We start from the raw sequence: 27608 nt of genomic DNA on the forward strand, positions 1-27608 counted from the left end.
ACCATCAGCCCTGTAAGTTCCATACTGGCAACTGGAAACAATCCATAATCCCCCAACAAACCCAATGCACCACTAAACACTAAGTCCACTTCAGACAAAAGCACAATTGACCACCAAACTCTAAAAAAAAAAAAAAGAAACCAATATCACCTGAAGCAAAACAAAGTCAAGGACAAACCATCATGCCTAACCACATCCCCTTTTTCCCACAATAGATATCCTAAATGACCAAAATGAAATTTCCTTTTATAATGGATCACTTACTCAGTAATCCTGCCATCATACCCACTATCCAATATAAGGCAAGAAAGCATCTGGCAAGCAGAACCCCCCCCCCCCCCCGTTAATGACACCATTACATCTCTGAAGGAATAACCACACAGCCTGTAGTCTCCTCCATATGCCAATGCCAATCTTATCCTTCAAGCATCAGAACCACCATCCAAAATTAATAAATTAACATAACCCTGTCCCCACATGAATATGTAAAATTAAAGCTAATTCCTCCCTGACCAACTGGGGTGTGCCATTCTGTGTACAAGCCTGCACCAAATAACTCAACAACCTGTCCCATTCGCTTCCTACCCCCTGGTAGCTGCTATACAATTTGACCAAGCTAACACCCCTACCATATACTTGACTTATAAAAGCTGCCCCAGAGCCCTGCAACAAAGCGTCTAGTCCTGCTAACCCAACCTGACAACCAGCAAACCATACCACTGTCATATCAACAAATTAAAAATGGGCCCTATTCCCTCCGACTTCCCCTATTAAAACTATGATGCCTACTAAATTGAAACCCACCCAAAGTTCCACATCTCTTGGATTTTCCCTTTAAAGCTTTCTTTTCAATGTGCCCTCTTACATCCAAAAATGAATCAACCCTAAACATCTGCTAGGAGACCCCAAAACCAAGCCTTGCTTAAATAAGAGTTTGTCTGTGCCCTCCCTGTTTACCACTCCAGCCAAACAGCCTGCATCACCTTCAGGTCACCGACTGATGTGACTCTACGCACCGTTCAATGACATCATTGCCCATCATTCCAGCTATGGGGACAATGACCAATATACGCTCATCCTTCATGAATCTGTAAAAGAAAAGAAACTGTTAATGCACTGCCATAAAGCAAACTATCTTAATCTTAAGTGCTATCAAGAGGACCCACAGCCATATTCTGTCAACTCTTTCCAAAATATGAGTTAGGGCAACCCTTCTCTCCTTATATATATATATATATATATAAATAAATATATAGCCTGCTTAACCTTCCCAATTGAAGCTGTTGATAAGCCATAAGCCATTAGTAAGTGTACCACGTTCTACTCATCTGCCCCCTTAGCTTGCCCACTATGCCACAATTGAAGAGCTTTAGAGACACACCTACCTCCTGAACTCTTAACCCAGGTAATGTGGGCAAAGCCCATCCTTCTCCACTTCTTAGAACAATAAGTGTTCACAACCCTAATTAACCAAAGGGCCGAGGTGTCCTCTGGATGGTATAAAGTAGGAAAATCAAATGTGTCATTATTTTCCAGTGTCAGTCTTTAATGCTTTGCCACTACTGGACAAAACCAGAAGGCTATGAACACAAACCCCAATTATGAAGCAACATCATCTGCACATTCTATGACAATCTATACAGCTGAAAGGCATGACTCCACCTCAATACAAGGACTGCTTTGCGAACCCCCACTTGTTTACTCACCTTTTCTATCCACTTGTTCTCTGTAATAATGAAGTTTCATAGGGGTATGAAAGCTGAAATATGAATGGCAGAACATTCTGAATGCAACGCTCCTTGATCTACCCTAAATTCACCATGTTATGCAAATGACCCCAAAACACCAAGCAGAAACCCCAGAGATGCTGCAACCATAACACAGTTGAATGGTATATACATAACCCCCAACTGTTACTCCACTGATGCCTCTGATGCATCAACTGCATTACACCTGCACTGCCAATACAATCCTATGTAGCCCATCAATCCTTGCATCAGTATATCCTTTAATGCAATAACAATATCTGAGCAAAGCCAGAAGAATGGGAGAGGGAGTGACAAGAACCCAAGTAGAGCCAACATGCATGTATTATTCACCAACCTAGAAACCCGGTAGTAACAGAAGTGCACTGTAGCACCCACTAGCATGACCTCAGCCTGGACTGTGACATCACTAGGACTTGTTAACAGGATAGATTTGTGTCCCAGGGACTCCCCGTCTGTGGAATGGCTTCCCTCTACCCCTAAAAGTACCTCCTTATCCCTTTTCAAGCACAACCTGGTTAAACAGACAGGAACCAGAAATACACTCCTGGGATTCCAAATGCATCCCGACTGGACTGGTTTGCCTTATGCCTAAACAGATAACTGCTGAGGCTGTAAAGGTGATAGCAGATGACGTAAAACTACTGCCAAGTATGAATCTCCATCCTGCGCCTCCCCTTTCTATAGCCATGTCATCCTATGAATATAGCCACCGCAATGACCATAAGGAAGCCAAATCATGTGTGATGAAGAGTGCAGTAACCACAATGACTGACTTAAAAGCACAACCTACACCCCATCTGCTCAGCCAGGAGCATTCCATTTCAATACCACAAAAGCATGATATCGATTTAAATGGAAGAACAGCGAGTCAGCAAAACATATTACTGTTGTCCTGCAATCCTACAAGACTGACCTGCTTGCTGCATGTCTTTACCGACTACCAAATATACCCCAGAAATGACAAAATGACCACAGACAGCTACCCAAATGAGCAGCTTTAATTTCTCCAAGACTTCGGGTTTCTAAATACCATGACAGGAAGGACCCCATTCCTAGGTCAAGGTATGCCTAAAATTCATGAATTTAATATTGTTTCAGTCTTTGATGTTAGCCAAAAGCACCCACAATATGCCCCTTAATGACGCCTTCTGTAATCTGTATGGCAGTACATGCATCAGTAATGTAGCCACATATGGCTGAAATTCTATGAGTCCCATTGCTCCTGCTAGCCTTGGAACTGTCTAGATATCCTTCTTCCACAGATCCCTCTGCTGCAGAGTGAGGTGTAAAAGGCATTTCTTACATTTAGAAATTGGCAACTCAGCACCATTTCTCTTAAAGCCTAATCCTACATGCATTTCACAAATTTTATATTTCTACCATTGAAGAAAACTAGCCATTAGCATTAATTTGATGTGCTGTAAACTTATACCCACAACCATAGTAATACCCCACAAGAAATAACCCTACAGCCTCGCTGCTCATTTCATTTTTTTTTTTATTTTATTTCTTTCCGTTACCGGTTCCATACCTTCCCATAGCCACAGAGCAAATGGAGTTGTCCCAATGCGAAGAAGGGGCTGTAACAAGTAAAACCCAGACCCGAGGATCTCTTCCCCCCCTTTTTTTTATTTTATTGTTATGTGCAGTAATAACTAATCCCAAGGCATGCAGGTGCTAGGATTCCAAGTAACAAGACAGCCTGAAAGCCCGTGAAACAGTTACGGCACCTTACCTCCACACTGTGGAGAACCCCTGTGAAAGCCACAGCCATAGAGCAAGCCAACCCACCATCAACTAGCTAACTGAGGGGAAAAGAAAACCTCACAAAACCCCTCACAACCCCATGCAGTAACCATGAAAGTATCCTTAACTTTTTTTTTTTTTTTTTTTTGCAACCACAACCCTAACTCCTAATGCGGGGCATTTCCAACTCACCATGCTTCCGAAAACAGCTCAACCACCACAACACATGCATGGAAAGTAACCATGCCTCACAGCCTGTGAAACTTGCTCAGGGAACTGAAAACCAAAACTACCCCCACCAGTGAGCTAGCTGAGGGGAAAATGTGGACAAAGCAACAATAACGAGGGACACATTCCCAAAATAAGGACAATTTTCAAACATTACTCTTATTAACTTAGAAAGGTGCCAAAATAAAGTTCTGTGATAGCATGCATTTTTCGACAGATATGAAGTCTGAACTTGGGAGTTTGCCATTATTTAGTGACTTCAGTCCTCACCGCTTGCTCAACAAACACAAATTTTATGAGGAACAAACCAAAATATGAGGCAAAATCTGGACAGTTGCGAGATATGATCACCGAAGCAAACAGCACTCGAGCATTTCGGCTCCAAGAATTATGTCATGAGATCAACACATCCACAGAGGCTTCCACTCTATGAAATTCACTGTGATAACTAGATTCTACTGCTGTGCCCCACCCCAGGATAGGCAGAATGGCGAAAGAAAGAGTCTGCAAAGCTGCAAACCGAACCCAAAAACGCAACACACTTTTTTTTTTCCCGACAAGCCTTTTTGTGGGTGTGCTCATATGAAGAGAAAGAGCATGGCTCTGTCTATTAGCTCCCCATTGCTCATGCACCATGCTAATCACCAACTAACGCACTCAGAGCCTGTGAAACCATCACCGATCACCACTGAGTAAATATAGCCCAGGATGCGGCACAATAACCGACCAACACTCCGATCCCTCTTTCACCCAGAGACCGAACAATACTTCCTGTAACAGTGATGTCTCTTGCCTGCCCATGAAACACCTCATTATCCCACTGCACAGCCACCAATGACTGCTATCCATCTTTAACCCCACTGTGTTTCACAAGTTAACAAAAATGAATGTGCAACTCAATTTGCCCACTTTCATTTTCCTATAGTACTAACCCTTTAACACTGACCCCAGTCTCTCCTCAGCAACACCATGTCAACGGCTGCAATCTTTCCAAATGCAAATGCACCCGTATGTAGGAAGCATCCTATGCATACAGCCGACCATAAGACACACAGCTCAGTTGAATGCCATAAAAGCAGGATATATATATATATATATATATATATATATATATATATATATATATATATATATATATTTTTTTTTTTTTTTTTGTTGCAGCTCACACAACTTAGAAAGTGGATGGAACACGTGGTCATGCTTAACAAAGCTAAACAGCAAGATCTCAGGAGTCAGTAGAGAGCCAACAGGGATGCCCAACACACAAAACTAGAACAAAAGTAAGCCTTCAATACATAGTTAGGACAGAAACCCAGTTTCAACAAAGGCAGTATGCTACTCTCCCCCATGCTTCCCATATCTCAAAGAGCACCCTATGGATACCCATATATATGTGCTGAAGATGACACCAAGAAACAGCACCCATTTGTAACCCAATCAACACAACTCTAAACTAATGAAATATCACTATACCAATACTACTACCCAACAAACTGCACAATGAGGGGAAAAAATTATATATACACATATATATATATATATATATATATATATATATATATATATATATATATATATATATATATATATATATATACCATAACCTAGCTCCACCTCTATTACCCCATGCCTACCTGTAACTGAAATACCTACAGGTCGTCATGGACATAGTCACACCAAAAGGTGACTCCTATTCCAGTTGCACTTGCCTAACATCCTCTAAGCCCCTCCCTACCCCTACCTCAGACAGCCCCGAGTGGCACAAACTCAAGCTATGCCACTGAACAGTATGCCATGGAGAATAACTTTTGGAGGTCCTAGCAAACTATGATATTCTTTTGCTAAGATTAGAATATTGCCTACCATTAACTGCCCTACTTTTACCACAAAACCCACATACTGCAAGATACCATAAACAAAATCTTAAGGTCCATCATATTCTCCCTTCCCAGTGAACATCATTGCTGCACATTTCAAAACAAAAATGGTTATCATTTACTACAGGGTCTGGGGTGGTGCCATATTTTGGTTGTCTGTTCTTCAGTTTGCATTTGAAAGTTGGTATCCCACAATTCCGTTGGAGTGGGTGTGGTTACAATTCTATGCATGTAAAGTTTATGTTAATAAGTGTACAGATTTGTACCTATTTTTCATGAGCCTTTGTCCAGATTTTTGAATTTTTTAGATTGAGAGGTATGATTATGAGTAGGGCGGAGCTCGAGAGTTTCAGTAGGCCATGCATCAGCTGAGTCGGATCCGAGGATCGGAACTCAGTGGCTGAGGAAGAATGAAAATGGACAATACAGATGGAACATTATGGTTAAGTACATAAAAGTTAAATTGCATAATGCAATACACACAGGCTGTATGTCTAGTATTTATGGTTGGTTGTAAACACAGTCTGTTTTCACTTTTAAATTACTATAAAAGAGAGGTCCACTTAATTTTCTTTACATTTGCTTCTCTCTAGCTGGTGCTGCCCGAATATTCCATTCATGGCCTTTTCTGCATTATGTTTCTCTGTGCTCAGGAATGGCTAACACTAGGGCTGAACAGTCCTCTGATGTTTTATCACTTATGGAGGTAAGAGATTTTCTTGTTTTAGAATGCATGACTGCTAATACTATCACTGAGTCATTAAACTGTGTAATAAGTGCAGTATAACTCAACAAATTATCCAAATCTAGTTAATGAGTAAGCAGAAAACACTTAGAAATAGATAAGAAAACTCTAAGTTTCACTGTCTAAAGTAGCTTCTGAGTCACAATGCCATTTCAGAGAACTGGTACACATAACTCAGAAAAACAAAAACACTGAAACTAAACCAGCTTCTTCTAATACTTAGATCTATTTCACAACTGAAAAAATCTTTCAAGAATGCTTCTGTGGTTTTGTGTGTGTGTGTTTGTGTGTGTGTGTGTGTGTGTGTGTGTGTGTGTGTGTGTGTGTGTGTGTGTGTGTGTGTGTGTGTGTGTGTGTGTGTGTGTGTGTGTGTGTGTGTGTGTGTGTGTGTGTGTGTGTGTGTGTGTGTGTGTATGCGTGTATGTAAATAAATATATATATATATATATATATATATATATATATATATATGTATGGGTCTACTACGGTTGAGTGAAAACTCACGTGATTGAAAAAAAAATTACTAGGACCACTTCACTGAAAGCTCACTTCATTGAAAACTCACTTGACTGAAACTTGTTTCGTTGAAAGTTATAAATGGCCTTTTCCCTGGAGTTAGTATATAAAGTAAGGGGGGGGTGTCTTGGTTATATATTCTCTTTTGGAAACAGTTATTTATTGCACTTGTAAGTATCACTGTGTATAGTTAAAAATGTTTATAATATGTGGGGGGGCTGGGCCCCCCACCCCCTCTTACTTTATATACTAACTCCAGGGTCGCACTACAGTGGGGAAAAGGCCATTTATAACTTTCAATGAAATGAGTTTCAAAGAAATGAGTTTTCAGTGAAGTGAGCTTTCAGTGAAGTGGTCCTAGTAATTTGATTTTCAGTCAAGTGAATTTTCAATTAACCATTGTAGACCCATATATATATATATATATATATAGATATATAGATATATGGATGTATTTCATAAGATAGTAATTTCGCAACGTTGACTTGGTCAGCATTCTGAAACATTAAAAATCAAACTAAAAACTTTCTTTTACATGGAAGCAAGACACTCTGTACCCCCACACCCACTGCTAATTGCATATATTAACTCTAAGATTGCACCCAGAAAAAGGGCAAATTCCCCATTCCCCACTGTACGAAGAGCTCATTTAAAACAATTTTACTGCACTACTTAGCAATTGATGTTTCAGACCATAGATCATTGCATCTCTTTTTACTTAACAGTTGATGTTTCAGACCGTAGACCATTGCATCTCTTTTGAAACTATATATGCACATGCAAACATGTGTGTGTGTGTGTGTGTGTGTGTGTGTGTGTGTGTGTGTGTGTGTGTGTGTGTGTGTGTGTGTGTGTGTGTGTGTGTGTGTTGAGAATATTTCTGTGTGGGGTATGTGGTGCATAACCTTAATATATATATATATATATATATATATATATATATATATATATATATATAGATATATATATATATATATATATATATATCTGCAGAGAGAGAGAGAGAGAGAGAAATATATATACGCACACACACACACACACACACACACACACACACACACACACACACACACACACAAACACACGCACATGGGGCCACTGAAATTCTTTCAATCTATCACTGATCAACATCTCTTTAGATGGAAAAATATGGTCAACAGGTGTGCAAGGTCACAGATTTCTCAAGGTAGGGAAATATGCCCCATCCCCAAGATTCTGCAGTCTTGGAGTTAGTATATATAATTAGCCGGAGTTGTGGGGGTGCAGGGGAGCTTGCTCCCCTGCAAAAAAACAATGTTTTATTTTATTTTTCAGGTTTACATTTTGCACAGACCGAGATTGTTGCTCAATGCATGTTTAGTATTGTGTCTATGTTTACAAACTCGACATTTTGTTGTTGAGTTTGTAAACATCAATCTTTGGGCGTTTTGTTTAATTTTAGTATGTGTGTGTGTGTGTGTGTGTGTGTGTGTGTGTGTGTGTGTGTGTGTGTGTGTGTGTGTGTATATACATGTGTATCTATATATATATATATTTTATATATATATATATATATATATATATATATATATATATATATATATATATATATATATATATATATATATATACATACATATATATATATATATATATATATATATATATGTGTGTATCTCCATCCATCCAAAAACCTTTTTCCCATTTTTGCACATGGGGTCAAGGTGTCACTTCAGCAGTGACAATCTTCTAGAGTCAAATAAAGAAGGGAAATTAGTTGTACTGGAAAGATTGCTTTTTATACCGGCATTTGAATTACTAAAATTCATTCGTTGTCACTTTCTTATGTAAGATCCATGTCAAAGATAACTTTGCATTCTCATTAAAAATAAAAAACATGATTCGAGCTGGTATTGTTTGTTTAAATCACGGTATAAACAATATCAATATCAAGAGCAATCATTTGTATAGAACTAGTTTTCAATTTTTATTGCTTTGTTTATTCTTAAGGAAAGTGTGCACTACTCTTAAGGATGGAAAACTACATTCCCTCGTACTAGGTTATGTTGTCTATTTATATATATCATTAGATTCCCATTCTTTAACTCTGTAAAATTATCAAGCTGTTTTAGCAAATACATGAAATGTCAAAAAAAAAAAACAAATTAGGACAGCACTGTTTCTGCAAAGGGCAAGCCCTTCTGCAACCTCACATAGAGGACTAGGTCCTCCACAACACCACTACTTTATGCTCAATGAGATTGTACAACAGTGGGGAAAAGCAGGAAGTTAATTAAACCCTCATGGAGAAAAGCAGAAAGTTTGTTAAACACTCATGGATAAAAGCAGAAAGTTAGTTAAACGCTCTGTTCACTCATTTCTAACTAATACAATGCAGTGCATTTGCCACAGCCCTCAGCTATCAGTGAAATAAGCAATGATCAAAAACATGATTTCCATTTTGACAATGCAAACACTTAATAAAAGTATATGCAGCCATATATATATATATATATATATATATATATATATATATATATATATATATATGTGTGTGTGTGTGTGTGTGTGTAGAAGTGAATTTAGTCAATATTGAGGTTCTTCGGTTCGATTCTCGGCTGGAGCACCTTCTGTGCAGAGTTTGCAGGTCCTCCCTGTGCTCGAATGAATTTAAAGACATGCAGGTAGGTATGTGCGTGTGTGGGTGTGCCTTCCCTGAAGGTTGGCCACTGGGCTGACAACTCGACATGGTAAAAATTCACTGCCAATCATTAGCAGACCAGAGTTCTGCTGTGGCGACCCCTAACCGGGAAAAGCTGAAAGACAGTTTGTATGTTTGGTCAGTATCTGTTCAGACATCATAAATTGGTCGACTAAGCAGAATGGCAACAGCCATTCATGATTGCACACTTTTTAGGGTGGGGAATATGTCCTTTCCTTAGGTTGTACAACCTCAGATTCAAAATATACTTAATGGAAGGCTATCCCGTCCTGCAATGGTTTTATCTCTTTTTTTTTGTTAGTGTAACATGTTGAATGCACACTGGTTATTGCTCATTACATACATAGCAAAGCAGCATATCTGCATTTACATTGTGGTTGATGATTTAACTGCAGACATTTTGTTGTTCAACTATAGTCATTATATCATTATATCCACACATAACACAGACACACACACACACACACACACACACACACACACACACACACACACACACACACACACACACACACACACACACACACACACACACACACACACACACACACACACACACACACACACACACACACACACACACAGACACACACACACACACACACACACACACACACACACACACACACACACACACACACACACACACACACGACACACACACCGATATAAAATAGTGTGGTGGTTCTTCCCACAGAATGCGTCAAAAGTAATGTTTATGCCATTTGAGCATATTGCCTGTGGACATTATTGGACTTCTGTTAGAATCCAGCAATGGGTTTCAATACATAATGATTATTTTAATAAGGCTAATGGTAAATCCATAGTCATAGAAGCTGTCTTACTATTTTCCAGAGCAGGAAAATGCCTTCTGTCCACGAAACTCTATTTATTCCCAGAGTAATGTACAAGTTGTGTCAGTACTTTAATGTTAAACGATTAAAAAATTGAGTATACCATCACTGGACAGATGCGTTACTGAATTGTTTTAATTGAACATTAATATCGACTGAAAAAAAGTGATTGAGGGAGATGTTAAAAACTGGGACCAGTTAATAATGTTCCTCCCATCTGCCGTTATGGAAGTACCACAGGCCTTGACTGGGTTCAGACCTTTTGAGATAGTACATGGTAGGCCCTTTCTCAGATTATTAGATTTTTCCTGAGAAACTTGGGAAAAAGAGAAAGACTCCATTTAAAGTTGTCATAGAGCCCTACACTATATTGGAAGACAGACTGAAAATAGTGATGCCACCATATGGGAGCACATGTAAAAGACCAGGCTATACAAGAATACTAGAAAATACTGTTTGTCAAAATGTGTGGTTTTCTAGCAAATCAGTCAGAACTGAATTCACTAAATAATGATAGCCATTTAAGTTTCAGTCTTCCTACTTTTTAGGAAATGCATGGTAAGACAAAACATTTTATTCTAGCAACTTTCCAAGATTATACAAGCAATGTTTAAAATGTGGCTTTTGTCCCACTCAATACATTTTGGCTTTTTCCAGATTTCTTGTTGTGCTACAAAGTTGGAAGATATAGTTGAGTGGATTTTACAAGGAGCTCAGAGCTTCAGGGGGAGAAAAGTTTAGTGCTGCTTATGCCAAGGCTGTTTGCATTGTGAATAGCCCAACAGGTAGTATTCTTGCTTTTGATGCAGAAGGCTGTGGGTTCTACTCCCACAGTATATATATTGTTTGCTGGAACTGTGTCGTACTTTTAAAAGTGGTGGATGCTGCAGTCCTGAGAATGACCTCCTTTGAAGGAGATACTGAGTATGAACCTGTTGGCTAACTAGTGCAATGCAAGCTTGACTGGAATTAAATCATCATCATCACCCCCCCCCTTTTTTTCTGATTTTCTACATGTGGTCTGCTGTTGCTTGTCATCTTTCAACATCTCTCTTGATTCAATGCAGTTAATTTTAATTTTATAAAAGACAACTGTATTTTAGCTTTATACAAGTTCAAAGTTTGATACATGCTCAAATGTTTAAATAAAACACTATTCTGGTTATATTTTGTGTTTAATATTTTCTCTGTTCTTCAATTTGTGTTTGAATGCTGGTATCCCACAATTCCATGGGAGTGAGGGGGGGGTCACATAATTATATATTCAAAGTTTATATTAATTAATGTACAGATTTTTGGCCATTTGTCCCTACTTTACTTGGGGCTTTGTCCAGATATTTGATGTTCCCAGGTTGTGAGAGGTATGCTTCTGATGGAGCAGCCCAACAAAACTAAAATAAAGATAAAATACAGCAGATAATGCACAGTTCGTTCTTCTGAATAGCTTGCTCATTCCTAGAAAATACACATCAGGTAAGTTTGTTCTTCTGAACGGAGCAGCCCTGCAAAGCAAAATAAAGATAAAATATACAGCAGATAATATTGCAGATAAAATACACAGTTTTTCTTCTGAATGGAGCGGTCCAGCAAAACTAAAATAAAGAAAAAATATACAGCAGATAATATAATACACAGTTTGTTCTTTAGAATAGCTTGCACACACACCTTTTGATGGAGCAGCCCAGCAAAACTAAAAGATAAAATACAGCAGATAATATAATATAATATACAGTTCGTTCTTCTGAATAGCTTTCTTGCTCATTCCTAAAAATTACACAACAGATAAGTTTGTTCTTTTGAATAGAGTGGCACAGCAAAACTAAAATAAAGATAAAATATACAGCAGATAATATGATGCACAGTTCGTTCTTCTGTATAGCTTGTTCATTCCTAAAAAGTACATAGCAGATAAAAGATAAAATATACACACACAGTTTTTCTGAATAGAATGGAGCGGCCGGCTGGAATTGAACGGACTTGCACTTACAGCATTGACAACAAAAATAGAATTGAGCAAACTTAGACTTACAGCAATAACAACAAAAAGGGGTAAAAGAGCTGCCACTGCCACAAATAGATTTCATAAGCTGGGCCCGTTAGCATGCGTATCAGATAAAATTCTGCATTTTTTTTTTTCTTACCTGGAGGCTGTGCCCGTTTCTCATCCTGACCTGCAGACTCTGCAGAACTTAAATTGTGCACAGCTGCCATTGCTGCTACATTTCCTATTTCCCTCCAAAACAGTTCAATCTGACTGAGTCCAACAGGCAGCAGCTGATGTCAACACATATGCCCCTGTAGGCTGGTGATGCATGGTGACGTCAGCCTTAATTTAAAGTTGTAATACAAAAAAAGAAAAAAAAGATCAGGAACTAAAACGGCCACTCAGGAATTCGTGGCATCCCATTATTTTGCCCTCAAAACCAGTAAATACCGAGGAATTTGGTACAGTTGAGAGGTATGGCGACAACCAAGTGAGTGTATGTGTGTGTATGAAATGCCCCATTTAGAGATGTCACACAGGCCTATTACTGAATGAATCCATTTTTTAGTGCAATGAATAAAGCAAAACAATTAACAGCAGCATAAATGCTGTAGCAGGTTTTGTGCAGCAGCCCACAAGTCATACAAAAAGTAGGAAATGTTACTGCATGCAACATACTGTTTTTTTGGGGTGTGACACCCGTGTCCTGGCCCAGCAATCAAGGAGCCTCAATCCTCACCACTAACACCAGAGAGGGCGTCTCATATATGAGGAAAGGATAACAAATACACACAGTAAAGTGCAATTTCCCTTAAGACACACAGAGATCACAGTCAGTCCGGGGCTGGTCGCTTCCTTGCTCACCAGGTCCCCAATAAGACTCCCCACTGGCACAGCTATAGGGACCAGATCTCAGCCTAGTGGGCAAGCAAAAATCTCCAGCACCCTCTCTGTCCAACCAGTGTTTTGTGTCCCTGCCCAAGTAGCTGACACAAACACACACACTTTGAGATAAGAGTTTATACAACCACACAGACACTTCTGGGGAAGGCTGGCACAGGTTCTCCAGCTGTGCCCCTTTTACCCAGACTATACAGTAGTACCAGCTACCACCACCCACTAATAATTATCAGCTACTCAAAGTCAGTTAAAAGGGGGTCCAATTATTACTGTGCAATATTATTATCCAATTGGTAGATGTGACTAAACAGTCAAAGCTTATTAGAGTGGCTTTGTACAGTTTTACCAAAGGCATGTAAGTACTCTTAAGAGCTTAAATTATCTGTACACAAACCAGCCACAGTTAAAAGGTTTTAAAATATTTAATAATAAATAATTAAAACCACAAGACAATACTTTCTACTACACAATAAGTGCTAGTAAAGAGTTCAGAGATCACACAGAAGTACTTAAAATAACTCAGTAGTACAGTTCTGACATCACAGAAAAACAGTCTACACTTTCTAATTTCTAGCTCTCTAAAAGAAAACACAAGTCTAAGATAACGTACATAAGACAACAGGCAGAGTGCTGATGAGTTAGATAGCAAGACAAAAATGCTTAATGCCTTCCGACTCTCTCTGTTTAAATTGCTGTTGCAGTTCTGATAAACATTACATCATTTCAATCTTTCCTGGTGTTCCCAGGCTGACAGAAACTGTCTTTACATTCTTTTATACTTAGAGCAATAAAGGACATTCCACATGTAAATTCTGGTCATTAACTTTAGTCTTAAAACAATAGGCAGGAAGCCTTCATCTAGCCGGTTTGGAGACAACTTTAAATCAAAGGGCCGCAACATGCTTTTACTGGGTCAGTAGAGTGCACCTTTGTCACATTTATTTCCAGTTCCACATGTAACAGTATTTCTTTACATTTAAGACAACAAGCCTGTTATTCACATTCGTATTTACAAATGATAGAATTATGTATAAGATTCTATCTGACTTGACTGGCAGCCTTCACCCATCTCTACCAGTCTTCACATTTCTTCTCCCCCAGAGAACTCAAACTAGTTTTTCAAGTGACCCTTGAAAAATGCTGCTTGAGAGGGTTAGTTCTGAGTATACTTACCCCATTCCCTGTCTTGAGAGCCCATCTGCATTGGCATTGCTACTCCCACTGTGGTGGTGCACTGACATATCATATGCTTGCAACCCCAGGCTTCATCTTAGCAACTTGACATTTTGCTGGCTGGCTCTGTTTAACCATATTAGGGGGTTGTGATCTGCCATAACAGTGAATTTCCTTCCATACAGATAAGGCTGAAGATTCTGCAATGCCCACACTATGGCTAGATATTCCTTTTCTACAGCTGCTTAGCATTCCTCCCTGGGTTGGAGCCTACAACTGAGATAAACCACTGGGTGCTCTTCTCCCTCTGAAGAAATCTGGCTAAGTACAGTCCCCACTCCATGGTTTGAAGCATCCACCTGCACAACAAATTGTTTGCTGTAATCTGGACTGGCTAACACAGGGGGTCCTCCCAAAGCTTGTTTAAGCTTCTGGAATGCCTGCTCACATGTTGGGGTCCACACTACCTTATCTGGCCTGTTCTTCCTTGTCAGGTCTGTGAGGAAAGCAGCTATGGTACTATAACTGGGGACAAACTTTCTGTAGTACCCTGCTGTCCCTAAAAATGTCCTCACCTGCTTTTTAGTAACAGGTGCAGACCATGCCTGAATGGCTTCCACTTTGGCAGGTTCTGGCCTTATCTTACCACTCTGCATTCTATGTCCTAGGTAGGAGAGCTCCGCCATACCCACCTGACATTTGCATGGCTTAGTGGTCAGCCCTGCCCTCTGTAGTCTGCCCAGCACCTCCCTGACATGCTGAAGGTGCTCTGGCCAGGAATGGCTGTAGATGGCAATATCATCTAGGTAAGCAAGGGCCAACCCTCCTGCTCCTGCTAGGATATTATCTACCAGCCTCTGGAAAGTCGCTGGGGCAATCTTAATCCCATAGGGCATCTTTGTGAACTGATACAAGCCAAAAGGAGTCACGAAGGCTGACTTCTCTCTAGCACTGGGACTCAAGGGCACCTGCCATTAACCCTTGGTAAGATCAATGGTTGTAAGATACTTAGCCCCACCCAGCTGCTCTAGGGCCTCATCTGTCCTAGGCATGGGGTAAGCATCTGACTCGGTGTGACTATTTAATTTCCTGTAGTCCACACATAACCTGGTGCTGCTATCCTTCTTTGGCACCAGCACTGTTGGGGAGGCCCAGGGACTGTTGGACTCTTGAATCACCCCTAGTTCCAACATCTCCTGTACCTCCTCCCTCAGGGTCTGTTTGACTCTCTCAGGCACTCTATTAAGGGGCCTGCCTAATAGGACTTTGAGGTCCTGTATCCACCTGGTGCTGCACTAGGTGGGTGCACCCTGGTTTCCCAGTGAACATATCCCCAAATTCCTGCAACACTGCTCAGATTTCTCAAACCTGGGTAGGAGATAGCTGCTGAAACATTGCTACCCCTTCCACTGAGGTGTCAGCCCGAGCCTCACTGAGGAGATCAGTCCCCAGTTCTCCCTCAGACTCCTCTTGTAATACACTGCAAATGCTCAGCACAAGGGCTTCCCTATCATGATAAGACTTCAACATGTTAACATGGTACAATTTGTGCCCCTGCCATCTGCCTAGTAGTTCCATCATGTAGTTAACATCACTTACCTTTCTTACCACCTTGTAGCATCCCTCCCAAGCTGCTTGCAGTTTGTTGTGTCTAACAGGAATGAGAACCATTACCTGCTGCCCCACAGCATACTCTCTAGCTTGAACATTCCTGTCATACCACATCTTTTTCTGTTGTTGGGCTTCTGCCAGGTTCTCCTGGGTTAAGCCCATGAGTTCTCTGGGCCTTGTCCTGAGGTTTAGGACATATGCCACAACAGACTCCTTGTGAGACTCGCTCTCACCTTCCCACTCATCCCAAATTAAATCTAGAGGTCCCCTCACCCTATGCCCATACAGCAATGCAAAGGGTGAAAAAACTCTGGATTTCTAGGGAACCTCTCTGTAGGAAAACAAAAGATGGGGCAAATATTTGTCCCACTCCCTCTTAAACTGTGCTGCAAATGCCCATAGCATGGATTTGATTGTAGAGTTTAACCTCTCAACAAGACCATTAGTCTGGGGGTGGTAGGGGGTGGTCTTCATGTGCTTCACCCCACAGGACTTCCATAGACAAGCCAGCAGGTCTGACATGAAATTGGCACCTCTGTCAGTCAGTATTTCTTTTGGGAAACCTACCCTGATGAAAATCTCTAACAAAGCATTTGCCACCTTCTCTGCCTCAATGGAGGACAAAGCCACTGCCTCAGGGTATCGTGTAGCATAATCCACTACTACTAGGATATACTTTTTTCCTGTGGTACTTGGGGTACTCATAGGACCCACAATATCCATAGCTACCTTCTGAAATGTCTCCTTAATCACAGGCAAAGTCATCAAAGGAGCTCTCACCTTGTCTCCTGCCTTGCCTACCTTTTGGCACTGCTCACTGGTCCTGCAGTACCCTGTTACATCTCTGGAAATTCCAAGCCAATAGATGTTCTGCATAATACGCCTCTTTGTATGTTTTATGCCCATATGACCTGCAAAGGGAATATCATGGGCTATGGCTAGAAGCGGCAGCTAGTAGGCTCTAGGCACTACCAACTGCTGTACTCTCTCACCTTCTAGCCCTCCCTCAGGTGTCTACTCTCTGTATAGTAACCCTTTGTCCCAGTATACAGATTCCCCCTTTCTTTGAGAATCAGGTGCCTTCCTAGCTACCTGCCTCAGGCCTTGCAATGGAGGGTCTGAGAGTTGAGCCTGTCTCAACTCTCTCCTTGTAACCCTTCCCAGCTCCCCTTCCACAAGAAGTCTGGCATCCTCTGACAGTGATGCCTCACTGTCAGCCTGGGTACTACTACTCACCTCTTCCTTTGCAGTCCCTCTGTCCAAGGGAACATCAGTACCCACAAGCAGCTGTGGCTTACATTCAGACTCCCTCCCTGAAGTAACTACCTCACCAGTCCTGGCTGCAAATATGTAGTCTGTCTGGGTCTCCCCCAGGTTCCCAGACTTACTTGCTTGCCTCCAAGCCTGACTGAGTGTCACTGCACAAGCACAGGGTACTGCACTATCAAAATCATTCCCTATCAGGACATCTTCAGGCATATCCTCAAACACACCTACTTGCTGACTTCCTTTCCACCCTCCCAGTCATGGTGAACCCTAGCCAAAGGTATTTTATTTATTTATTTATTTACATTTGTTGACTGGGAGTGTCCGACTGGACATAGGTCCATTTTCAGCGGTGGTCCGGGGAGAAAAGCTCCACAGTTAAAATAAACAGACAGTAGTTACATTGGATTACATAGCAATTAACAATTTAACATAGCAATTACTTACAACATATTTAGTACATCAGTAGACAACTAGAATCATTATCTGTGAAGTACATGTTTGGAATGGGATCCCTCCTAAAGCCCTGACTGGAGAGGAGTGCCCAGGCAAGTAGTGCTCCTCTGTAACCATTGTAAGCTTTACAATGGTTATATCAGAGGCTGTGTCTCTCTTGGCAATGGCCTCTTTGTCATTCACTATAATAGGATATAGCCTCTAGTGGTAGTTTGGTACCCTTGTTGTCCCAAGATAACCTACTATTGGCATTTTGTCTTTCCCACTTACTGGCTCCCTAAATTTTGGTTCCCCACCTTCCTTCAGTGGACACCTGAATGCCACATGGCCCCACTGGTTGCATTCAAAACATTTAACCCTAGCTCCTGGATGTGTACCTGGACTAGTGGCTTCCCCTGCTACTGGCAGATTCTGTTGGGGCAGTCTGTGCTGCCCACCATGGGTTCCTTTAGATCCATGAGCAGTACTGGGGGTCCCCTTCCTGTGCAGGGCTGCCCTGCTTGCCAAGTATAGGTCTTCCTTCTTCCCCAACTCATCTGAAGTAACACATTGTCTAATAGCTAACCAGATCCTCATGTCCTCAGGCAAAGTGCTAAGGGCTTGTTCCCTCACCAAATGATCTGCCAGCCCTTCAAAAGTGGTGACCTGACATTCACTCACCCACATATGGAAATAAGTGCTGAATTCAGCAACATATTCACGCACACTTTCATCTGCCTTGTGTCCATGCTCACAAAACTTTTTCCTATACATTTCAGGTGTTAGCTTAAACAGTTTTACAGCAGTATAATCAAAACATGCAATGTCAGACATTTTGGACAGAACAGTTACAGCTTTACCATGGAGTAAGGGGGTCAGAAACCATACCCAGAGCCCTTGGTCAACTTCATACTGTTTACATACCCTCTCAAACATATGAATGAAACTATCAAAATTATCCCCCTGTTTAAACTGCAGAAGAAATTTACTGACCTTTTGTGCTGCTGAGGTCCAGTTACTCCCTTCCCCATTACCTCCATGACTCTGGCAAAGAGTCACCATCTCCTTCTCATGCTGCCTCTGCCGCTCTTGTTCCTCAGTTTGCAGACATAGCAGTTTCTCATTCTCCTGAGCCTGTAAACATCGCGGTCTTTCATTGCTTTTAATTCCACACACCTGGCCTCCAACTCAAGTCTCTTTAGCTTCAGCTGGATTTTTAAGTCCACTGCAGAAAGGTTGAGCTGTCCATTCTCCAAGGGAATTATATCTCCACTGCCAGTCTGATTGTCCTCCTGGTTGCTGTTTTCTGATGCAACTGTAACCAAGGCTGCAATCAGGTCTACCTTAGTCAGGTTTCCATGCACCAGTCCCCTAACCTGGGACATCTCCGCCAGCTGGCTCCTTGTCAGCTTTCTATTCTCCTTTGCTGACATGCTGCCTGCTCACCCTGACTAACTAAGCTAACAAAAGAAATAAAGCAATTGTGATCTGAACTCTGTGAGTATTCACTGCATGGCTGATTTAGAGTACAAAACATCTTCAAAGCTCACTGTACACAAGCTATAGGATTCACTCTACCCACACCACTACAAGCCAATTAGTATTTGCCACCTAATTAATATTTGATGTGAATATCCCACCGCTGCTAAACACAAATTAATATGTGAGGATATCCCAACCACTGCCACCACAGCCTGTCTTTTGTAATATAGTCTAAACATGCTGCATTTCAGTAATATATTTTTGCAGTACCTTCTTTACAACCTTCAGCAACTGCAAGGGGGGGTTCGATTGTCTGCATTATTTGGACTGAGGATCAGAACCATCCGATCTTCAGCCTTCATTATGCAGTTATTGTTTCATATTATTGTGATACAGTCTTCTGTACAAGATTGGATTGTAGTGAATTTTTGTATTTAGTTTAAAAACTATTACTCTACCAGTAAGTGCAGAAGACTAAAACGCTGACTTTTTAATGAACTGCTTCCTGTGGCAAGAGTGCAGGGTTTGAATCTTTCCACCTTCATTTAACTAGTGTGTGGCACTCAGCAAGTCACTTAACCAGCCATTGCTTTGGAGTAATTGAAAATTTGGGCAGGGCTACTTAATGGTCTCCAGGACTGCATGCCTAATAACTATGAACTTCTTGTCATTGTTTGCCATCCATTCCCTATTGCATAGCAGCTCAAGCTCGGGAAATGTTATGACAGTATCACCGACACACAGATTTTTTTAATGCAACGCAGGCAACTTATTCTTCAAAGGCAGCAGGCATTGCATTTGTTGATGAAGCACTGAAATGCAAAATTTTTACCAGCAGCAACCTCTGTATTAGTAATAGTTCTATTTAATGTGGAATAATTCAGGTGACTTTTACTTCTGCAGAGATTGTGCATATTAAATTGGCATATGTTATCAGGTGGTTAATATTACTTATTTAAACTATGGTAAACATGGCTGGATCTTATGGTATGATGCTTGATCATTATACAATTTCATATAGTTCATCTAAATGAAATACATGCAATTTATTTCTCCAAACCAATAAGGGGTGTACACAGTCAACAAAGTAGATAGAACTGCTGTTGGGGGTCTCTGTGGATAAAAGTACCTTATGTTTTTATCATGTGGTCATTTTTAAACAGTGTTTAATCTTGTTTTTACAAGACCTGTGTGCATGAGTGTGTGTGTGTGTGTGTGTGTGTGTGTGTGTGTGTGTGTGTGTGTGTGTGTGTGTGTGTGTGTGTGCGTGTGTGTGTGTGTGTGTGTGTATCTGTGTGTGTGTGTGTGTGTGTGGGGGGGTGAATTAAGATGGAATACTTTGGCTACCATGTGTTTACGTGAAACTAATTTTGAAATATGTGACTTTGGTCATTATTGTTGTTATTAATTTTTTGACACAGACATTTGAGAAAGATGCAGTCAGTAATGTAGCTATAATGGCTGGATTTTGGAGATGGCTGTTGATGAAAATAACTGACCCTGGTAAACTAATAAAGTTAAAAATAATTAGTCTGTCTTTGTAGGACTAGAGTACATTAGTGTAAAGTAAATTGGAGTACTTTACTGTGATTATTTTTATCCTAATCAGAAATGTGATGTGTACACAGTCGATAACGTTCCATAATTGTTGAGTACAGATATTGGTTGATTACAATGTTAGTAGTTTGAGTGTTTTATGATTGAAATGTTTTGAAATGGGTACTTTTGTCATTATTGGTTCTTACATTTTGTTTTACTGCTTACTGAAAAATGTTCAAAAACAGATATTAAAATGCACTCTAAAACATTTTGTTGCATTAAACAAGAAATATAATTTGAAACAGCCAGGAAGGTGAAACAAAGAACATATGCATGTATGCATAATCCTAAAAAAATTTGGTGGGAGGCTTGATTTGAAAACAGCCTGGGTCCCAAGGTACATTTAATCTGCCACTGGCCAGATGCATTTTCAATTAATGTGAGTTTCAATCAATTTGAGTTTCAAGGGAGCAGAAGTTTACTGTTGCTCATGCAAAGTCTGTTTTCAAAGTGAGACTGTTTTGTTTTGATTAGCAAATACCCCTCAGTGTTTGTGCTATAAAATTTTGAAGTAAAAGTTTTAAATTAAATCCAAACCCTGCATAGGGCCCCATTTGACCATGCTGTGGCTTTGCATAGGAATCTGTGTTCCACATAAATGTGCCATCTAAGTATAACATCATTGAGGTGGTTGGCCTGACTCTTAATACTAAGTGCTAAGTTACATACTTTAGAATATCATTTCTCAACTCAACCATGTGAACATATACCAGGCTTTCTGATGTCACAAATTATCATTTAAAAGTGGCAGATACTATCTATGTAATTACTCCAAAACTGCATTGATTTGCTGATCTAAGAAGCCCTTTCCAGTTTTATTAACTTAGGCAGGTTTAATTTTGATAAAACTAACAGTTTGGTACAATGTGATCTGCTGGTTTTGATCTACCACTGGCTCTTATAAATTCACACAGTGATGTATGTCTTAGCATGTGATTTAAGGTCATGACTAATAACAAAACAATTCATTTAGATATTTTAGACTGTTGTTCTGATGCTGTTATTGGCTTACATACAGGCAGGTGCTATGTAGTGGAACTATTTGTATTGTACAAGTTTATATAATGTGTGCTGAGTTTCCTTTCCAATGATTGTTTTAGGGTTGTGTAGCCTTCAAAAGGGATTACAAACTCCTAGTGTCAGGACTACGTATTTAAGCTCATTGCAAAGAAATAAAGAACTGCTCTCTTTTTTTAAGCAGGGGGTTGGGTAGACGTGAGATTCAGAAGATTTGCTGAACCATTAACAACTGTAGTGGATCAAGTCAGTTGATACTATATGCTTTGAAGATTAATAAGGTTGTAGACACTGATGCATTTTAGCGAACTTAAATCCATCAATGATATTTTTCCTGAGCTAATAATGCTGAGATTATATATTAATAGTTAGACTATCAGTTCAATTACTTTCAATTAAAAATGATTTCATATTCATAGGTTCATAGGTTGTTACTAGGCTATCGCCCCTAGGGCCTATACAAGCCTAGCCATAACAATTTCCTGGCTTTTTCTTCCCACACTATTCAGTTCCCTGGACCCCTGTCTAGCAGGGTGACTGACGTGATCCCTGGGGTGAATTTCCTTTCTCCCATCCAATCATCAAGGTTCCTTTTGAAGAGGGCCAAGGAGGAGATCTACTTGACATGTATGGGCAGTCTATTCCAGAGTCTGGGGAGTCTCGGGGTCAGGAACCTATCCCTTCAGCATGTTTTGTTTATTGTGATGACAAGGTTTAGATCCCTGAAGCGTGTGGCTCTGAGGGATTGAGATTTCTTTAAGTGTAGCATGTCCAACAGCTCTGGGTTTGACATGGCCTTGTATGTTAAGCAGAGATCGCCTCTGAGTAGACAATATGCGACAGAGTATAGCTGAAGTTTTTTAAGGTAGTCAGCATAAGGCATCTGCTTTAGGCCTGTGATTCTTTTAGTGAGGTATTTCTGCGGCCTTTCCAGTTGTTGCAGATGTCTTGAGAGGTACTTACCAAATGGGGAGTTGTATTCTATAATGGGTCTAATGAGGGATGAGTACAATGGGACAATGACCTCCTTTTTTCTGGATGAAAAGCCCTTAGTGATGAGGTGTGCCACATAGAAGGATTTTCTGACTGTTGTGGTGATGAGGTTGTTGAAGGTGAGACCACTGTCCACCTGTGTCCCAAAGTCTCTTATCACACTTTCAGTGTTTAGTGTACTGCCACATATGTGGTAATTCAAGGGTACATGTTTTTCCCAAAGGGGATAACTATACATTTCTTGGCATTGAGCTTGAGCCCATGGCTCGGGCACCAAGCATCTGTTTCTTTAAGGCCCTTTTGTAGAGTATCCACATCATTTGGGGATTCAGTAATGGCTCCCAGTTTGCATTCATCTGCAAACTTTGTTAGCCAGAGTCCCTTAGTGTTCAGAGAAGTAGATGCCAAACAAGAGCGGTCCCAGGACTGAACCCTGAGGTACTCCACTTGTCACTTGTCTAGAGCTGGATTTGGAGTCAGCTACTTTTACAGTGTGGGTTCTGTCAGTAAGCCAGTTGGCAACCCATCAAGTGACGTAGGGATTAATGCCCAGCTTAGTAAGTTTATCTATGATTCCAGAGTGGGGGATGGTATCAAAGGCCTTGGCGTGGTCCAGATAGGCTGTGTGGACTGCCTTACCCTCATCCACGACTCTGGAGACTGATTCGAAGAAGCCAAGCAGGTTTAGGAGACAAGATCAACCCTTCATGAACCCAAACTGGGTGGGGTCCAGTGTTTGAAGATTGCCAATATATTTGTTTATAAGTTCCATGATAATACGTCCCATGGCCTTGCAGATCAGGCTTGTCAGACTGATGGGGTGGTAGTTCCCGGGATCCAAGGTGGATCCCCCCCTTGTGGAGTGGGATAACTGTAGCTGTGTGCTACTCAGTGGGCATGAAGCCTGAGGTGAGGGTATGATTAAACATGACACTTAGGTGAGGTGCCAGTTCATTTTGTAGTTCATGTAGTACACAGCCCGGGATGTCATCTGGTCATCATTGTTCAACACCAGATACAGAGAATTTTATTCCATTATGTTTGTCATTTATATCAGTGTTTCATTGAGATGCTAATGACCCATTTGTTTAATTTTTTTGAGTAGATTATATTTTTCTTTTCACGTGAATGCATGTGCATTGTTTTACTTGCTTTCTGGATAATTGCTGAATAATAATTTATTTGTAACACATGAAGATGACATTACTTTGATCAAAAGTAAATGTGTATGTGTGTGTGTATGTGTGTGTGTGTGTGTGTGTGTGTGTGTGTGTGTGTGTGTGTGTGTGTGTGTGTGTGTGTGTGTGTGTGTGTGTGTCTCTCAGTGCATGGAGGTCTTTCTTTTCACTCTAAAACTGTAGAAAACAAACTGATGTGTGCTAATTTTAATACATAATTTCTTGAACATGCTATAGATTTGGTATCATAACTTATCAGTGCCCAGCATCTTCAGTACTGTGAGAGTTGTAAATAAAATACATAACATTTACACGTTTCAAAGGGAAAATGTATATTAAAGCTTGGTTTGTGTTTTATATTTCCTAATTTAGATACTTTCGCAGTCCAGCAGACAGCTCTGAGCTCCATTATGATCCTGTTACAGTGATGAATGCAGACACACTGAATTACTGCCAGAAAGAGGCTTGGTGCAAACTTGCTTTCTACCTTCTTTCCTTTTTCTATTATCTTTACTGGTATGAACCCTTTCTTTATGTTTTTTCTCTTTAGTATTTCACTGCTGTATTTTATGTGCTATATTTCATTATATCCTTTCTTGGTCTTCCACTATGTACAACAACTATATATAATTTACTCAGTAAGTTATTCAACATGCAAAAATAAAATCATGATTATTTGCAAAAAGATTTAGTTGTACTAAGCAGGATTATCATTAAAACAAATAACCATTCTTTCTGATTCACTTTAAAAAAAATTGCCACTAGAATGCTAAAAAAAAAAAAAGAAAATGTTTGAAAGTAATCTGGGTATGTGAATTTTATAAATTTAATAAATGTAACACTGGTTAATCTCCAAAATCAGGACAAAAGTTATAGCAATGAGACTCTCTAGAATCCATTTCACAAAAACATTAATAAGTTGATTATGACTTGACTTGTGCAGCTCAATCATGTTCTTTTGTATTATTACTAAATAACAAACACCATGGTATGCTTTTGTTTATTACTAGTGGGGGAAGGAACCAAATGTTACTTTATCAGCTACAGACTCTTAACAAGATCTCACTCCAACAGTTTAAACAAGGCAGCAAATATTTTTAAGTTCTGGACTATGTAATTAGTTATTAAAATGCTAAATCTCATTTAGTAGTATTTATTAGACACTGACCATTTGTGTAATACAGGACACACTGCAAACTGCATGAAATACATTGAAAGGTACCTCATACTTTAGGGCATACTGCATATCATTATCCCACAATAAAACACATATAGTAGCATACGTCTTTTCTCAGTGTAAAGGAGTAGAAACCAGGAAATGGTGGCTACCAAACACAGACATAATCAGGCTTCAAGAATACCCTTTTGACATGTATAGGTGGAGCTCCAGAAGTAATATCGGTTTCACCATTTGCTGATGAGTTATGATACCATATGGCAGAACATCACTGCATTTTTGGACACACTGTTATCAAAATGTAAGCTTTACTACTCACACATTAGTTATGTCAGAAATCAGTAGAAAATCACTGTCATCCACATACACATTTAACAATCAAGCTCTTAAATTAAAGCTTTTAAACTGTAAAGGCTTGAGCAGCTCTAAAGCCCTATTTATGGCACAGTTTGATTAAATTGGCTGAATTGTCTTTTTTGTAATGCCCAAGCCAAAGCCAAAAAAATGATCTCAGGAATAATTTCCTTTATTAGAGTAATTTTAGTACAACATTTTTTTTTTTACAAAATTCATCAGTAAAACTCTATCCTTACTTTTTTCTGCTAAATAGATGGTGTCATGGTCTTTGTATCCTATTCCTCTTTCCTAACAATAATGGTTTCACAATATTTAAAACCTTAAATACTATATTTGTCTCAGTCTGTAGATAATCGTTCTCAAGCAAATCACAGCTTAACACATTTAGTTGTTGACTACTACACCCAGTCTTGGCTAAAGTGCTTATTTTAGCTGCTTGTTATAAGAGGTACCTGGTTCAGTATGAGCCCTTTTCTACCATGACCCAGGCTATAATGGTAATGGTAAATGTGGTATAGTGGTGCCTATTGTACTTCTGCAGGTATTAATTGAGAACCTCCAAACTGCTAGACAGCTATTTTGACAATGGAATATATATATATATATATATATATATATATATATATATATATATATATATATATATATATATATATATATATATATATATATATATATAGATCTAGGACTATTGAACTAAAGTTCAATAGTCTGAATCCAAAATAACCCAACATACTTTAATGAAAGCGCTTTCACCAAAAAGCACTTTTGTTAAAGTGCATTAGAAAAAAAAAACACTACATTTTCTTTGTGTGTGTGGGGGGGCTGTGCCCCCACACCCCCCTACTTTTATATTCTCACTCCAAGGTCGCACTACAGTGGGGAAAAGAGAATTTTTCCCTTAACCGCACCATAGTATGATCAGCACAATGAGCATACTTATCCGAAAGTGCTGCTTCAGTGAACAGCACTTTAGGTTAAGTATATCTGGTGATTTCTGCTTCGGCAGAAAGTGCCGTCGGGATCTGTATGGATCCCATATATATATATATATATATATATATATATATATATATATATATATATATATGTATATATACACACACACACACACACACACATGTATGTATATATATATATATATATATATATATATATATATATATATATATATATATATATATATATATATATGGATCTCATACTACTGAGCCAAAGCTCAAACAACCGAAACCACATCAACCGAACAGTGCTTTTCACCCAAAAAGCACTTCCACTAAAGTGTATTAAAAAAACTAGAAAACAACAAAATAAAAAAAAAACAAAAACACCACTCACATTTATGCACCCTCACACCCCCCTTACTTTTATATTCTCATTCCGAGATCGCACTACAGTGGGGAAAAGGGAATATTTCCTTATCCCCACTGTGCTACGATCTCAACAACAGCCATTTCCCCACATTTTTATCCTTATTTTTTCGGTGAAAAGCACTTCTGCGAAACTGTGCTCGCCCATTTCACTTTCAGTGAAACGGCCGTTCCATATAGAGTACTGATCCCATATATATATATATATATATATATATATGTGTATGTATATGAAGTCACAGGCTGTGGTATTTCTGAATATTACTTGTAAAATGAGATAGAGCAATCTCAAAGTTAATATATATGGTTTGCAGAGATGTGAAGTTTCTGCTTATTGATGCATTAAAAGTTTCACTTTTTAATCCTATAATGACTCAGTTCCCTCCGAGTGAAATTCTCTTCATGCATATCAGCAGAGGCAGTAGATACATGTATCACTTTAGCTTCAGTCTTCAGTTTTTTTAATTACCACAGTCATTGGAAGTGACAGGGGATGCTTTATGAAGGTAAAAATGCTGGCAGCTGAAGAAATATCACCTCCAAATATGCATCATTAAAAAAAAAGACTGGACCTTAAGGAACACCCTTTACAGTGAAGTAAAGTAGCTCTTACATAGAAGTGGTGTGGAT

The 27608-nt window shown here is 39.6% G+C and overlaps 1 protein-coding gene across 1 annotated transcript in view; it reads left to right on the forward strand.

Moving 5' to 3' along the window:
• CNIH3 (cornichon family AMPA receptor auxiliary protein 3) overlaps positions 1-27608 on the forward strand; it is a 1634537-nt gene that overhangs the window by 1441898 nt on the left and 165031 nt on the right. Inside the window, exon 4 of the mRNA XM_044058844.1 lies at positions 6214-6326. Coding sequence (XP_043914779.1) covers positions 6214-6326 — 113 coding nt within the window. The remainder of the gene's footprint in view (positions 1-6213; positions 6327-27608) is intronic.

This window comes from Protopterus annectens, chromosome 1.part2 (assembly GCF_019279795.1).
Source record: "Protopterus annectens isolate FY-2018-M chromosome 1.part2, PAN1.0, whole genome shotgun sequence".
NCBI classification, from domain to species: Eukaryota; Metazoa; Chordata; order Ceratodontiformes; family Protopteridae; genus Protopterus; species Protopterus annectens.